Source organism: Syngnathoides biaculeatus, chromosome 5, assembly GCF_019802595.1.
Source record: "Syngnathoides biaculeatus isolate LvHL_M chromosome 5, ASM1980259v1, whole genome shotgun sequence".
NCBI lineage: Eukaryota > Metazoa > Chordata > Actinopteri > Syngnathiformes > Syngnathidae > Syngnathoides > Syngnathoides biaculeatus.
Window position 1 is genome coordinate 12,772,622 of NC_084644.1, and position 15,346 is coordinate 12,787,967.

General features: G+C 41.2%; 1 protein-coding gene across 3 annotated transcripts in view; it reads right to left on the minus strand.

Moving 5' to 3' along the window:
* The window catches only part of iglon5 (IgLON family member 5), a 190,932-nt gene that overhangs the window by 49,278 nt on the left and 126,308 nt on the right, over positions 1 to 15,346 (minus strand). For all 3 annotated transcript variants that reach the window (XM_061821352.1, XM_061821351.1, XM_061821350.1), the window contains exon 2: positions 5,481 to 5,559. In XM_061821352.1, coding sequence (XP_061677336.1) covers positions 5,481 to 5,559 — 79 coding nt within the window. The remainder of the gene's footprint in view (positions 1 to 5,480; positions 5,560 to 15,346) is intronic.

Sequence of the window (15,346 nt, forward strand, 5' to 3'; positions counted from 1 at the left end):
CAGTCTAACCTCATCTGTCAGCCTATCCATTACCACAGCAAACAGGAAGGGGCTCAGAGCTGATCCCTGATGCAGTCCCACCTCCACCTCAAATTCTCATGTCACAGTAGTAATACCATTAAACATAATATAAAAAACGACAAACAGTTTGTTCATCATGATAATTCCAAGGGCACAGTGCTGCACATTTTGGGGTGCACGCCTTGGCCACCAGGGGCCTACAATACAGCACATACAGACATACTACACATAGAGCAATGATAAAACGTGATAAGCTTGGGAAAAAGAATATATGTGATTTTGATTACTATTGTATGTTCTGTAAATAGTTGTTGTTGTTGAAAGGTTTATAATGACCACAACTTTGACGCTACTTTTGTTACCCCATCTATGGCATTTTGCATTGCATGTTAGCGTTGTAGTTGGAGTTGAAGAAGCAATTTCTCTAAATTGCTGCTTGTTGGGACGTTCCCTACCACAAAAACGTTTGCCTGCAGCTCATGACTGAAAATCGAAAAAAACTGCTCATATGTTGAAAAACCCGTGATTTGATGTCTGCACTTCCGGTTCATAATTATATGTCAACTGTTGATTGTTAAATGAGCTAAAAATTTGAAAAATGTAAACAGTTTATTTGTAGTGAAAATTATAATATAATATAATATAATAATATAATATAATATAATATAATATAATATAATATAGGTGGCATGGCGGATCAGCTGGTAGAGCTTTGGTCTCACAGTTCTGAGGTCCCGGGTTCAATCTCGGACCCGCCAGTGTGGAGTTTGCATGTTCTCCCCGTGCCTGCGTGGGTTTCCTCCGGGCACTCCGGTTTCCTCCCACATCCCAAAAACATGCAACATGAATTGTACATGCTAAATTGCCCCTAGAAGTGATCGTGAGTGCAACTACTGTTTGTCTCTACACGCCCTGCGATTGGCTGGCAACCAGTTGAGGGTGTACCCCGCCTCCTGCCTATTGACAGCTGGGATAGGCTCCAGCACTCCGAGTGCGGCTAAGAAAATGGATGGATGAATATATGTATTGTAGAAGTTTTGTGACAGTGTTGTTCCCCATTTTGGTTAAAAAAAATAATAATTAAAAAAAGAAATATATAAAAAAAGAAATATATATGATATAGTATGTTGTGGAATCTTATGAAAATTGCTCCTGGTAGAAGAGGAAGGGAAAAAAAAAGACTTCAACCAGCTTTCTAGTCCGTGCTCAAGTACAGTTGGTCTCAATTTGTTTTCAACCATGAAGCTGATACTTAATATTTTTATCCTTTCTAGGCAATGCGCATTGCCTAGAAAGGACTACTGCATACGCACACAATTATCTGATCTGACAACAGTGCAGTATTTTACACTCATTTATTTCTTCCCTGTTTCTTTTGAATGTGATACAAACTAAGATATTTGATAATTCAGTATCATTGATATTATTCACAATCACATAAACTTGGACTTTCTTCAGCATCCAGTAAATCGTCTCTAGGCTGACGTTTGTCCCTCAGATACACTGACAAGGTTCGGTCCGCCATTAAATGACAAAATCTGTGTACGAATGGCGTATTAATCTAATTTTAAACTTAATCACGTCTGCTGCTGCTTCTGCTGCTGCAGCACTCGGTGCCCAGAGGAAATGAGAAGCGTAATAACATCAAATGTGGCTTCATCTTAATGGCCCGCATCAAACGGCGTCGTCTCGAGCAGAACGGGGGGAGTGCTCGAGCCACTTGGGCGCATAAAAAAAAACACACACACAAAAAAAAAAAACATTTGATGATTTACATTCAAGTGGAAGTTTATTTATAAAGCGCTTTGTGTTTTGTTTGTCAGCCGCAGGCTGTCCGGCGCGCGCACGTACACATTTGATTACAAAATAGGCCGTTTTATTGCTGCTCGTGAAGTCATAAAGGCCTTACACTGGGAGTCATTTGCGCCGGAGAATGATTCCCAAACCGTCTGCCCTCTAATAGCATGCAAAAAAAAAAAAAAAAAAAAATTCCAAAGAGCAAATAAGAGAAACACATTTCTGACCTAGATACGAAATATGTTCACTAACTTTTCTTCAACCTTCACTTGAACTTGACTGCGCGTTTGCAGGTCGACAAAAGCCAATAAAGTTTTGTAGACACTGATGTATATACAACAAAAAGACCTGGCTTGAATCGTTAAACGCGTCTCCGGAGAGGCAGCCCTGCAGTGTTTGTACATCCAATGAACTGCTAGGTTGCAAAATGTAAACACAGGAAGAAAAAAAAAAAAAGCTGACATCGATTGTTTTAAAAAAAGTCCTCAAGGTGTGCAGGATTCACGGGAAATTCTATCGATGGAGCGCAACGGCCCGTGGGGATCGGGAACGGGAAAGATCTGCGTTCAAGCGACGATCGAATCTATAGGGCTTTTAAATCATACTGCTCCGGCTGCTGCTGATGATAGGGAAGAATGTTGTGTCGGGTTTTTTTTTAAGCCGCCATTTTACCTGTAGCAATTTACAGCCGATGCTGAAAGTCTCTGGGATGCTTGTGACATGATTACCAAAAGTAGGAGGGGCAGCCAAAAGGTAACGTCATAGTTCCTTTGGGTGGATGACCATAAACCATCCATCACTTGCTCACCTGACCCGGCACCATCAAATTTTCACCTTTTTTGACATTTAAAATAAAGAGATCGGGCTCAGCAGTTCTCTGATGATGAATGAGTTTAAAGCTTTAAGAATTGGTTAAAAACGCAGCCTAGTGATTTTACGAGGCTTGTTCATCCACGGACAGTCGGAATTGAGATAAAATTACATTATCCATCCCTCCATTTTCTGAGTCGCTTATCCTCACAAGGGTCACGGGAAAGGGAGATTATATTGAAAGGTAATTATCACAAACTTTTTGGAGACTTCTGGGCAGATTTTTCCTTGACATGGCAACAGCGACAGGAAATTTGGGAACCTTCCTTTTTGACTGCACCTGGGATATCATGTCATGTCATGATCCAAGCCGCTTATCCTCACAGGGGTTGCGGGAAAGCTGGAGCCTATCCCAACTAGTTTTGGGCGAAGGGCGGACTACACTCTGAACTGGTCGCCACTCAGTCGCAGGGCAGATATCGACACTATCACTGAGCGGGAATCGGCCATCCCATGCTGCCTGCACCAAAGTCAGGCGTGTGTACCACTACACCATCAGTAACTCCCTGGTTTTTCCCTTTTTAAAAATAAGAAGCAACACGGCTGACAAATTAATCCTGTCCATCTTTCTAAGCAGCGTGCTAAACTGTGCAAATTTCATCTGATTTCATAACTTCCGGGAATACTTATGACAGTATTCAAGTCTAACTCTCAAAATTGTTAAAGGGAAAGAGATCCCTTGGGATAATATCTGAACCAAGATGGCTGACAAATCAGCACTGATTTCAAAACTTTTAAGGATTCTCAAGGCATTTGCTCTTTATTTATTTTCCATCTTTATCCAGAGTGAGTGACAAATAATTATTTTAAAGATCCACTGTCATGAAATGCATGATTCTTTTGTATGTTATTAATGAAAAAAGGCAGCCAGAATGGACCCATCTGTTTTTTCACCACAAAACATGAATTTGACAGATATGGCTTTTTGTAAATCCCCCTCGAGGGATTTGTTTTTGAGAAGAACCAGGAAGTGACGTTAGTAGCAGACGCCCACTCAGGCGGTCTCGTCGCGAGAAGGTAGGTTCTTTTTCCTTCATGTTAGCCTAAATGCCGGTTTGTAGTATTGCTGAATATTGCTCGAACACTCGGGAGGATGAATTCCCTCTTCATACTTTTTCAAAAGACCTGGTTCGTCGTGAAAAATGGCTTGCACAGGTGCAAACGATGAGAGCTTCGTGGGTTCCAAATAACAGGTAGGTGTGTATACAGCTACTAAAAAAAAGTAATAGTTGGGGCGGGGGAAGTAATTCAGAAGTGAGGGGTGCTAAATGTGTCGATGTGCAGCACTGGGGCGCGGTGGCTCACCTCCGCCGTGGAGGCGGATCGGACGGGGAGGCATTCTTGGCCGCTGCTTCGTCGTCACTTGCGGTCGCAGGTGCCATTGTTCATCGCCCCCGCGGACGTGGATCAGGCGGGGAGTTGGTTTGGCCGCATACGGTTTGGCCGTGATCCGCATATCATCTAAATATGGCTCAAAACGATATGGTAATATTGCCCCTTGGTTGTGAGATATTGTGTTCTTCCAAAAGAGCTTCTTTGTCAGAAGGGGCAAAGGAAAAATCTGAATATCTCCGTTGTTCGTCTCCCATAGTAGGTTGTGTGTTTTCAATGGTGAATGTCCCCAGTCTGATGTCACGGACAGAAGATGCACCCAATATGGCGACCACTTGAATGTCGAACTTTGCGTATGGATGAAACGCTCTCCCCTCGTATTTATTTATTTGTATAGACATTGAAGTGAATAATGTTATATGCATTTTTCATTACAATATGTATTTTAGAATGTTTGTAGACATGACACTTGACCTTTAAATTCACTTCAAAACTTCCTACATCTTTCAGATTTATAGTTGAATGACGAGTGCAGTTTAAAGGAGATAACTCCGCTGAAGATCTTCAAATAATGTCCAAACCAAGATGATTGGCTAATCAGTCCTCTCCATGTTTGTCAGCAGCATTCAACATGTATCAATTTTCAACAATCCTTTTTTTAAATTCTTCCTTTTTACCCATTTAAAAGTTTACTGTTTGAAGTCATTTTGTTTCGACTACAATGCGAACCAAGACAACCAACAAGACTTCATACTTGTAGTCGTTGCACGAACAGCAGCAATTTCCGGATGTTTTACAAAACCCTGCAAGATTCTTGTTTAAAGACCAACGTTTATCTAGAAATGTGACCTTTTAAATATGGTAGCTCCCTGCTTATTTTGAATACTTTCCATTCAAATCTGTAGTCCGGTCTTCTCAATCTTTCTAGAAATAACTCAGATCCCAGAGAACTATTACGTACAGTACACACGGTCCCATCTGCTGGCTGACGTAGTTGTCAAACCAGTACAGTACTTTTTAGGTGGCGCTCTAGCAAAAGATATTTTGAGCTGATTTCAATACATGCAGTGATGTGGTATTATCATAAAAAAAAAAGACAGATTAAAAATAAACTACAATTCTCAGTGTGCTATCGGCAACAACTTTCAGCTGATGTCAAAACTCTTGTGGAGTCTTCTGATTAAGTTATCTGAGAAAGAATTATTAGAGTGATTTTTGAAAATTAAATAATTCACTCACTGCCAGCCGATGTTCACTTTGGAGCGATAAACCGCTTTCTAGTTTGTTGTAGGATTTAAAAAAAAAAAAAAGAGCCGAGGAATACGACGCGATGTGGATCTGACGGGGATCTGGCTCTGTTTCCTATGACAGGTGTTTGTGCGTCTGTGCGTGTGTGTGTAAAGATAAACAGGTTTTTAGAATGTAATTATCGGGCGCAGGTGCACGGGATCGAGACTCACCTCAAAGTGACGCTCTCGCCTTCTAGGACCGTTATGTTGTCCGGCAGGTGCCCAAATTCCACGCCGTGCACACTGGAGCCTGCCAAGATCGGATGACAGGAGAGTCCGGTGAGGATGAAACCATAGCAACAGATGTGCACACAGATGTTCTCCCAACCCATCACAGAAAAAAAAAAAAGATCTGAAATCACTGTAGTATGCATGCCAGGCCAGTAGATGGAAATGCTAAGAAACATTTCGCATGTGTGTACCAACTGCTTATCGGGTTTTAAAAGATGTGATATACAGAGAGTGCACAAAGTATTGAGACCCAGTTCATTTTTTCACTCTTTTATATTGCAGACATTGACTGAAGTTGTTTTTTTTCCCTCATTAAATGTTCATTAAAAAAAAACAGAATTGTTGACATTTTTGCATTTTCTTTTTTAATTACTCATGTCATGTCAATGTCAATTTTTCTGCGTGTCTTTGAATACTTTTCGTCCCCACTGTGTATATAAACAGTGATGGCTTGAGAAATGAGTTTATTATATTCTGTGACCGTGCTCATAACCCAAAACACTAAATCATGTTCCCCACTGAAATAAAACTATAAATCACTTTCAACCTCTCAAATAATGTATAATGTTGTAGTGTGGTTATTATAAGTAAAGTTTTTTTTTTTTAAATAAATATAATAGACCTTTTGACAATTTTTTTGCTACAATTCCATGAATTGCTTCTGTTTGTGGTTGGCGTATCTGGACCACCAGAAAACAGTAAACATAGATTCTTTTTTTTTTTAATTTAATCTTATTCTATTTACATTTCACATCTTGGGACTTATTTGGCTAGTTTGGAATAGTGCGTACTGTATTTCATGTCATATCATGTGGAAATGTGTGTTGAGTGTTGAATACTTTGATTTGGTCATTAATTACAAAAAGATAGTTTTAACAAAGTGGTAGTAATAGTTTTTTTTCTAGGGTTTTAATAATCGAGTATTTTCACATGCTCCGCTTGATTGTACGAAGCACTGTTGGTGTTCAAATAAGTTTAAATGTAAATGAAAAAGTATAGTTCAACTGGGTGTGGTAATTAAAAAACTGGAAGCAAGCGTACGGTGCTTCTTTTTTTTTTTTTTTTAAGAACAGTTAGCAATCTAGCAAATTGCACAAGGCATGCTCAGGGAGGGCAGAACAGACACCATGGTTGAATATAAAAGCGCACTTGTAAGTTAATTGACGGCTTGTAACTCGTAACTCTGGATATGGGAATTGTTTGCCAGCAGTTTGCTAGAGTAATAAATATTAAATCTATCCCATTATACCGGAAAGAAAAACCTGTGTGCATTCTATTCCCTTGCTGTACCCAATGTTAACCGAAGCATCACCTTTAATCCAAGATTGTCACGTAAAGGACCCCCCCCCAAAAAAAAAACAACTGTCACGTCAGCGCTTCCTTAAATGAGGTGGCTAGCACATGGATAAGCGTTCCGTTTTGCATTTAAACATGTCAAAGTAATGAATCTGCTAAAAAAAAAAAAAAAAAAGAAACATGTCTCCATTGACCCTCTGTGCGCCCACTGGAATAATCATTTTGCTTTCCCCTTGCATTCTGCCAGGAGGTTCGTTGAACAGTGCTGACAATGAGCCCAAGGAAAAGGATTCACGCGGGGGTGCCGGACCGTGAAATGAAGGGACAGGAACAGAAGGGACGCACGCGCACATGCACACACACACACACACACACACACATGCGCACGCACACAACTATTTGCAAAAGAGGAAATGTGATTTGTGCCGGACATATGAGAGAAGCAAAAATATATTTCAAGTTCTACAAACTTGGCAAGAATGCACATAAAGATAACCAAAGACTTGTTTTTACCATGCCTGTCAGGTACTCCGTACTTTGTCTGCACACCTGATACCACCAACCAAGGCCTCCGTCTCAAACTATCTCGCGCTGACCTCAATATACCGGCAGGTCTGAGCCCTAAGCTTTAATAAATTCATCTTCATAAAAGAAGCAGGAGAAAGCCGGCCCGTTCCGAAGCTCCCGAACACCTGGGGTCCTCCGTCGGGCGCACTGGACCGAGCGACGGGTTTTTGGTCTCGGAGCGATCGCCCCGCTAAACGGACTGAATGAGTGAATTCAAGTGTCGGCGCGTTTATCATTTCAGTAAGACGAAGGATTGGAGGTGGCGTGAAAGATTCATAAGTAGAATTGATGGATACTCGCGCAAGCCTGCTAGTAGCTTGCCGTATTGCTCGGGAATGTTTATTGAGATGGAAACAATAATACCGACCAGTGTTACCCTGTTTGCATGTTTGACATTTTTGGCTCAAAAAAGCTGTCAGGGAAACAAGGCAAGCCTGTATCGTTTAAAAAATACTAGCTGGAGAAATGCTGTCAAGAAACAGTAGAACTATACAGTCGTTCTTAAAAACGTCCATTTAAAGAAGCTTTTTAACTCAGTTTTTAACATGGAAACCATGTTTTAAATTTCCACTTACAGTTTTGCTTTCAACATTAGCATTTTTCAGGCTAAAAATGTCACAGACGGGGCTAGTGAAGGGCCCAATTGCAGGGAAGCTGGGAAGCAAGGCAAAAGTAGAGGAACCTCAAAAAGCTTTCATTTGATAAACAAAGTTACTTCAAATTAAGTTGACATGACTTTCAAAAAAAAAAATAAACGCAATGAACAACGAAGCAACAAGCAATCCGTGACAACGGAACAACAGGAAGTGAAAGACAACAGGGAGAGAAATACACAGAGCTTGACAAGACATCGAGAAACACCAGCGCACAAGACATGGAAGACATCCATCCATCCATTTTATTTTGCCACTTATCCTCACAAGCGTCCCGGGGAGAGCTGGAGCCTATCCCAGCTGTCAATGGCCAGGAGGCGGGGTACACCCTGAATTGGTTGCCAGGCAATCGCAGGGCGCATGGAGACAAACAGCCGCACTCACAATCACACCTAGGGGCAATTTAGAGTGTCCAATTAATGTTTCATGTTTTTGGGATGTGGTAGGAAACCTGAGTGCCCGGAGGAAACCCACGCAGGCACGGGGAGAACGTGCAAACTCCACACAGGTGGGGCCGGGATTGAACCCAGGACCTCTGAACTGTGAGGCCAATGCTTTCAAGGCGGCGCTGCTGTGCTGCCACAGTCACAATATATCATTAAAAAAAAAAACATTTACTTTGAGATATGTTTTCGATGTTAGTGTTTTAGGTGCCGTGGGAAGCTTCATCATTTTAAATACTTCCAATTTAAGAATTTTTCCATTCTGAGCATTTTAGGCAAAAATAAAAAAGGCTTTGATAGAAAAACAGTCACACTACTGCCTCTTTGAGAACTTTTTCCAATGTCAGTGCTTTTGACTTAAAAGATGCTGTCAACTTTTACTTCCACTTTTTTCATTCAGTGTTAGTATTTTAAGACCAAAAAAAAAAAAACACTGTTGCGAAAACTGCAATGTTATTTTGTTTTTGAAAAAAAAAAAAAAAAATTCCACTCTGAGATCTATTTTCAGTGATTGTATTGTAGTCTTGAAAAATGCTTTCATGGAAGAACAATAACACAAAATGCTCTTTAAAAAAAAAAAAAAAACTTTGAGAAGTTCTTTCAGTGTTAAGGTTTGAAAAAAGTTTTCAATGTTAGCTTTGTAAGTTCAAAGAAAAAATCCTGAAGGTATCTCAGTGCTGTATACAAATTTTTTACAATTTCACTTTTTTCACTTTTTTTTCAATCTCAAATTTGAGGCGGGAAACGATGCACTATAATTTTATTCAAATTTCCACTTTGCAATGACATTTAAAAAAAAAATCTCAAACTAGATAAAAAGTTTGACTGTTTTTCCAATGCAATTTTTTTTTTTTTGTGTATTGATATCTCCATCTACTGGCCTGGCTTGCTAAACTTTTGGAATTTTTCAACAACAACAAAAAAACTTACAAGGTTGCTGGGGCGACGCATATTCGTGTAACTTGAAAACTGCCACAAACATTGCTTTGTTCATGTTTTTTTTGTGTTTGTTTGGTTTTTTTTTTTACACCGCATCACCAACCGCCGGCTTCTGAGAGTCGTTGGTCCTTTTCATGTGTTCTCTCCGCTATACACCCCAATTTATTTGGGTTAATTCTATTCACTTCAAGAGCTGGGGGCTTGGATACGCCTGTAACGCGCTTTCATAGATAGCCTACATAACGGAGACGGGAAGGAGTAGGGCTTTTCCCTTATGTCGACACACACACACACACACACACACACACACACTGAATGAGTGAGACTTGCACACACCTAGGTTACAAAGTGGTGAGGTGCTATTCCCCATTTCCCTACTCAATTGCTATTTTCACAGCTCGATTGACACCCTGCATGGCAAAACCCGCACGGCGCTCCCGCAACATGACAACCAGGTCGACACACACACACACACATGCACACGGACAAGCACACACGAGCTTTGCATGCGCGTCACGCTCTAATCTAATTGGCGAACCAAAGCAGCAGGGATGAGTTCCCTTCACAGTGGCATCAATAATAACACTTTGTTTTGGTGAGAAATGTTTAAAATTAAACAGCACATGCCTCACATTTTTTTTAAAAAACATTCTCTGGCATGTAAACAAAGTAATATTCTGTAGGGAACTGAACGTATGCTCACCAGAATTTAGAATACTTTTGGACAAAAAAAAAAAAAAAAAGTATCTCCAAGGTTGGAGATAACATTTTTGTGGTTGGCTTTCGTATTTGCCTCTCAGAGAAAATAAAATAAAAAATAAAAGGCAATTAGGTTAGTGTTACAACTCTATAACATGTATTAACTGTACAGTCATTTTTTCTTAGATAAAAGTAATTCCTTCGGCGCCTCAGGGGTCATCTAGCTACAAGGGCAACATTCGGTATGTAGCTTTACAAACACACACCATAGCCTCCATCACTTTCAAAATAAAAGAGTCACATTTCTGCAAATTAAAATACAGGTTTTGCACAATATCCCACGGTAATTTGTTGAGGGAACTGCTTTATGAGGATACATCGTTGCTGCAATTATTTGAATTTGTCTTTTTTGGAGGGGGAGGTTGGTGGGTGCAATATGGACCCAGGCTCGTACCATTAAATTTTGAGATTGAAAATACATTTACATAAATAAATACATATATTTTTTTGACAATTTCCCATTCAAATTTTGTTATTGGACTTTTTGCAAGAGGTTTCCCAGGAGCGGCTTGTCATTTTCTCATCTTATTTTATTTTATTTATTTGCCTTGCTTACATCTGATGTAGTACAAGCGGGTAAACACACAAAACAAGTTTAAGTTTAAAGCTAAGAAGAGTGTGTGTCCCTTGAAGTTGCTGAAGTTGAAATAAACAAGTAACAACATTGAATGTGATCTGTTTTGCATCTGTTTTGCAATAGAAGCAGAAAAATTCAAATGAAACGATCATGAATTCAGAAACAAAAACAAATGATAGTTAAAAAATATGAACATTCAAACTTTTTTTTGGTCTATATTTTATTTTTCAATCGACTTTTTAGTTCCAGTGCGTTGTGACCAGAACAAAGCGGTCAGAGTTTATAATTCCAATTGTAAACTCTTTACACTGGTTTCCAGTCAGTTTGAGAATAGATTTAAAAGGTCTGCTACTGGTCTATAAATCGCTAAATGGTTACGGAGTAAAAACTCAGTAGGGCCCTGAGATCAACTGACTCAGGTCTAATAATGGAGTGCAGAGTCCAAAGCAAACATGGTGAAGCAGCATTTAGCTATTTATTTTTAGCTATTATGGTGCTGCCAAAAAAAAAAAAAAAAGGAATAAATTCCCAACAGAGTTGATGTCAGCCACAAGTGTAAGTGTTTTCAAATCCAGACAAAAAGTTTTCTTTTTTCTCATGCGTTGTAGAGTACTTCCACTTCACTTTTCAGTGATATTTCTCGCACTGTACGGTGTTGCTGCTTTTGGTTTTTTTTTGTGCTTTATCGGTCTCAGTGCTGAGGATTTAAACAGCTAAACTAATGAAATACTGCTTCAAAAATGATGGGAAAGTTTGCAGTTTCTTTCGTGTTTTTGTAAGAAACCAACCTTATGAAGGCAGATGACATGATCGACTACGTGTCAGTCATTTTCCGTGCACACTGGTGGGTGGTCACCCATTGCCAAAGTTAAAAGTAAAATCAATCATTAAAGATCAATCTTCTAAAAACACATTATAAATAAAATGTGAAAACATACAAGGTAAGTTTTATAACATATGTCATAATATCATATAAAAGGCGGTACAGTGGTGCAGCTGTAAACTGTCGGCCTCACAGTTCTGAGGACCAGGGTTCAATCCAGGACCCGCCAGTGTGGGGTTTGCATGTTCTCCCCGTGCCTGCATGGTTTTCTCTGGGCACTCTGTTTTCCACCCACATCCCATAAAAACATGCATTAATTGGAGACTGTTAATTGCCCCTAGGCGTGATTGTGAGTGCAATTGGTTATTTGTCTCTATGTGCCCTGCGATTGGCTGGCAAACAGTCCAGGGTGTACCCTGCCTCCTGCCCGTTGACAGCATTCCTGCGACCCTTGTGAGGATAAGCGGCAAAGAAAATGTATGTATGTATGTATATGTTAAATATGTCATAGGCACGCAGCAAGGGACTGGAGCCAAATGCAGGACTCCGAGGCAAGGACATGATGTTGAGGGTGGATTTATTCCAGGCTTAGGTCATACACAAGTAAGCAGTCCAAAAAAGGCGGGAGCACAAAAACGCGAGGCTACAGGCAAGATCCAAAAACATGAAACCAGGTCCAATGACTATGAGGCAAAACTTGGAAGCATGAACAAAAACGTAACAAGACTAAGATGGCACAGGAACTCTGTAATGCACGGGGGCACTACAAAACGCTTGCGTACTCACGCAAGATGAAGCAGTATTCAACATACACAAACACAACGCACTGGCACTGGCCAATGGAAGAGACACACTCAAGGCTTAAATGTCTGGTCTAATTAGCATCCATATGGCGCAAGTGACGGGCTTCTGCCAGAGGCAGCTCCTCCTGCCCAGGGCAGTGGCTTGGCCATGCCCTGACAAAATATTGATGCGTGAAATAGTAATAATTGAAAAATATAAAGAAATAAATAAATCACTTGTCCTTGTTATGACCTGCTGTCTAGATGCACCAAGGCTGTACGCCCATCCACACACACACACACACACACACACACACACACCACACACACACACACACACACACACGACCACCCACTTGCGTTTGTCTGCCTGTCTGGTCCGGAGAATACCATTTAAAGGACATTGCGGGATTACATGTGCATATTTTTTGTTTGTTGGAGAGTAGCCTTTTTTTGTCGTGTATGTGTAGACATGCACATAATTGCCTTCAAAAGTCTGTTGTCTGTGTGTGTGTGTGTGTGTGTGTATCGCACCAGCTTGGAAGCCCGCCGCCTATTATGCGATTTGTATTCTCTTGACTTACATGCGCCGTGTTTGTAATTGCACTCGCTGCCGGCGGACACTTGTGAGCGGCGCTCTATTGAGCTGTATGACTTTAGCCCTAGTGTCTTCCTTTGTGCTGCTCATCTATTTTGCATTGCCCTTGACAATCACGCGTACGCACAGACACACACACACACACACACACACAAAGAAAGACCGACTTCCTCTGAAAGCATGATCTGCTTAAAGATGAGAGGCTGAAATGGGTTTCAAAGGCATGTCTCGAAAATTAAAGTCACAGCAAATGAGGATGACAGGCAGTCACAGTGACAATGGGTTGCGCAGACACGGAAATGACACTCAGCTCGGAGGATCATGACAATGTCGGAGAGTACCGCCGTGACGACGGGGGATAAGTGTGAGCGTACACACAAGCTAGCTACCTACATACGCTCTACAAACGGACTACTTGTACAAGGTCTGTGACGTACTTCCGATCTTGGCGAGTGAGTTACCCGTTATTGTTCTGTTCCCTTCACAGTTGTGGGATGAATGGAGAGGAAAAACTCCCGTAAAGGCTCCGTCACACCATGGCGTTCTGGTCAACGTTCTCTGAACGTTTCAATTGTTCTATTTTTCAGAGTTCTCAAACGCGGATGACACATCCGGCGTGTGATTAACGTGTGTCTAACGCACGAGAAGGGTGTAACAGCGACCAAATAAGATACCCCTGAAAACCATTAGCGTGTGCTAACGTGTCACTGGCGCGCGTCGAGCAATTTCAATGTTAGACGAACGTGTTGAGCGTGTGACTAAACGCGTGAATAACGACAGAATAGCGTTTTGCTGGCGTGTAATTTTTACAGTGGAACGGGAACGAAAATGTTGGAAATTTCATACTCACTTCAGTTGTTCTCGTGAGTTTGAACAGTCACCATCATGCCGCCGAGACGAAAAAAAGGTGGGGTGTGGACTTCAGCAACTAGCGGTGCAAGTAACAATATGCATGGACGCTCGGGAAACGGTCGAATGACGCTCAATGGACGCCAAAGGACGATCGTTTGACTTAATTACACGCTGTGTGCACTAGGGGATTGTTCAGTGGTCGTTGACAGGTCGCCAGTGAGTCGTTCACTGCAAAGCAAACGATTAAGTAACGACCAAGTAACGCTACAGTAGCGACTGACTAACGTTAGCCAAATGCGTGCAGTAGTAGTAAAGTAAGTAGTAAAACGTTCCACGAACGTTCCTGAACGTTCTGCAGCATTCAAAATTAAATGTTGATGAACGCTGGTCTTGGTGAGAACTTTTGTGCAGGTTCAAAACTTTTTTTCCGGACCGGCGTTCTCCGCCGATTCCCAGCGATCATTGACGTTCACTAGGGTTCAAACAACGCTCTTCTGGCGCTATCCCGGCGAGTATGGGCGACTACCAACGTTTCCTCAAACGCGATAGAACGCTGACCAGAACGTCATGGTGTGACGGGGCCATAAATAGATCAAATGAGCATTCCTGTATGCCACGTTGCACCGAATCGAGTCGCTATAATAGCGGAATAAGCAGCCACCGTTGTCCTGACACCTTGTCATTGTCTAAAGTCTTATGAAATCAAATTACAAGGAGGTGATTTGTTTTTACTTGTTACAAGAATGTATGTAGCAGTAATTTGGCAAGAGTCAAATTCATTGTCATGGTAAGGGTAGTCACCAACGATGCACCATCCTCGTCTCATCCTCGGAACATGTAATTTAGCGCTCTTCTCACACACCCTGAACTTCATCTGACCGCATATTCTCAAACCGGGCCCATCAAGATGAATGCAGCCATGACAATTTATGGTATACACTGTAAACCTAGTTTACACAAGTATTCTTATCTTCTATTGCCAAGCTGGCATAGTTGGCATTTGGGACGAAGCCTGTCTATTCTTAGTAGTGCAATGAATTTGAGCCTTACTGCAATATCTGCTGTGTGTCGAGGAACAGCAAATTCCCTCCAATTAAATGGACTCTACAGTTTTCTCGAACTTAATAGTATCCATCATGTTATTTTTATTCATTGGTAGTTGGTAGTTGATGTGCGAGACCATTATTGTCCTTTCATTTTCTCACTGAATGTATCGGGAAGTTATCGATTTGCCGATCACTGGTGACATTGGAAGTACGCCACAGACATAGTGGACTATATTCTGTTATAAACATAGAGCCATCTTGAATTCTTAATTACTTTAGTTTGGTTAGTGTCAGGTTAGGGGTAGGGTAGAGCATGGAGAGTCGACAACTGATAGGAACCGCGACAAACATTATGGTTCTTCCAGAATCGTTTCAATTTAAACATTTCAGATTGGCGGCACGGTGGGACAGCTGGTAAAGCGTTGGCCTCACAGTTCTGAGGTCCCGGGTTCAATCCCGGACCTGCCTGTG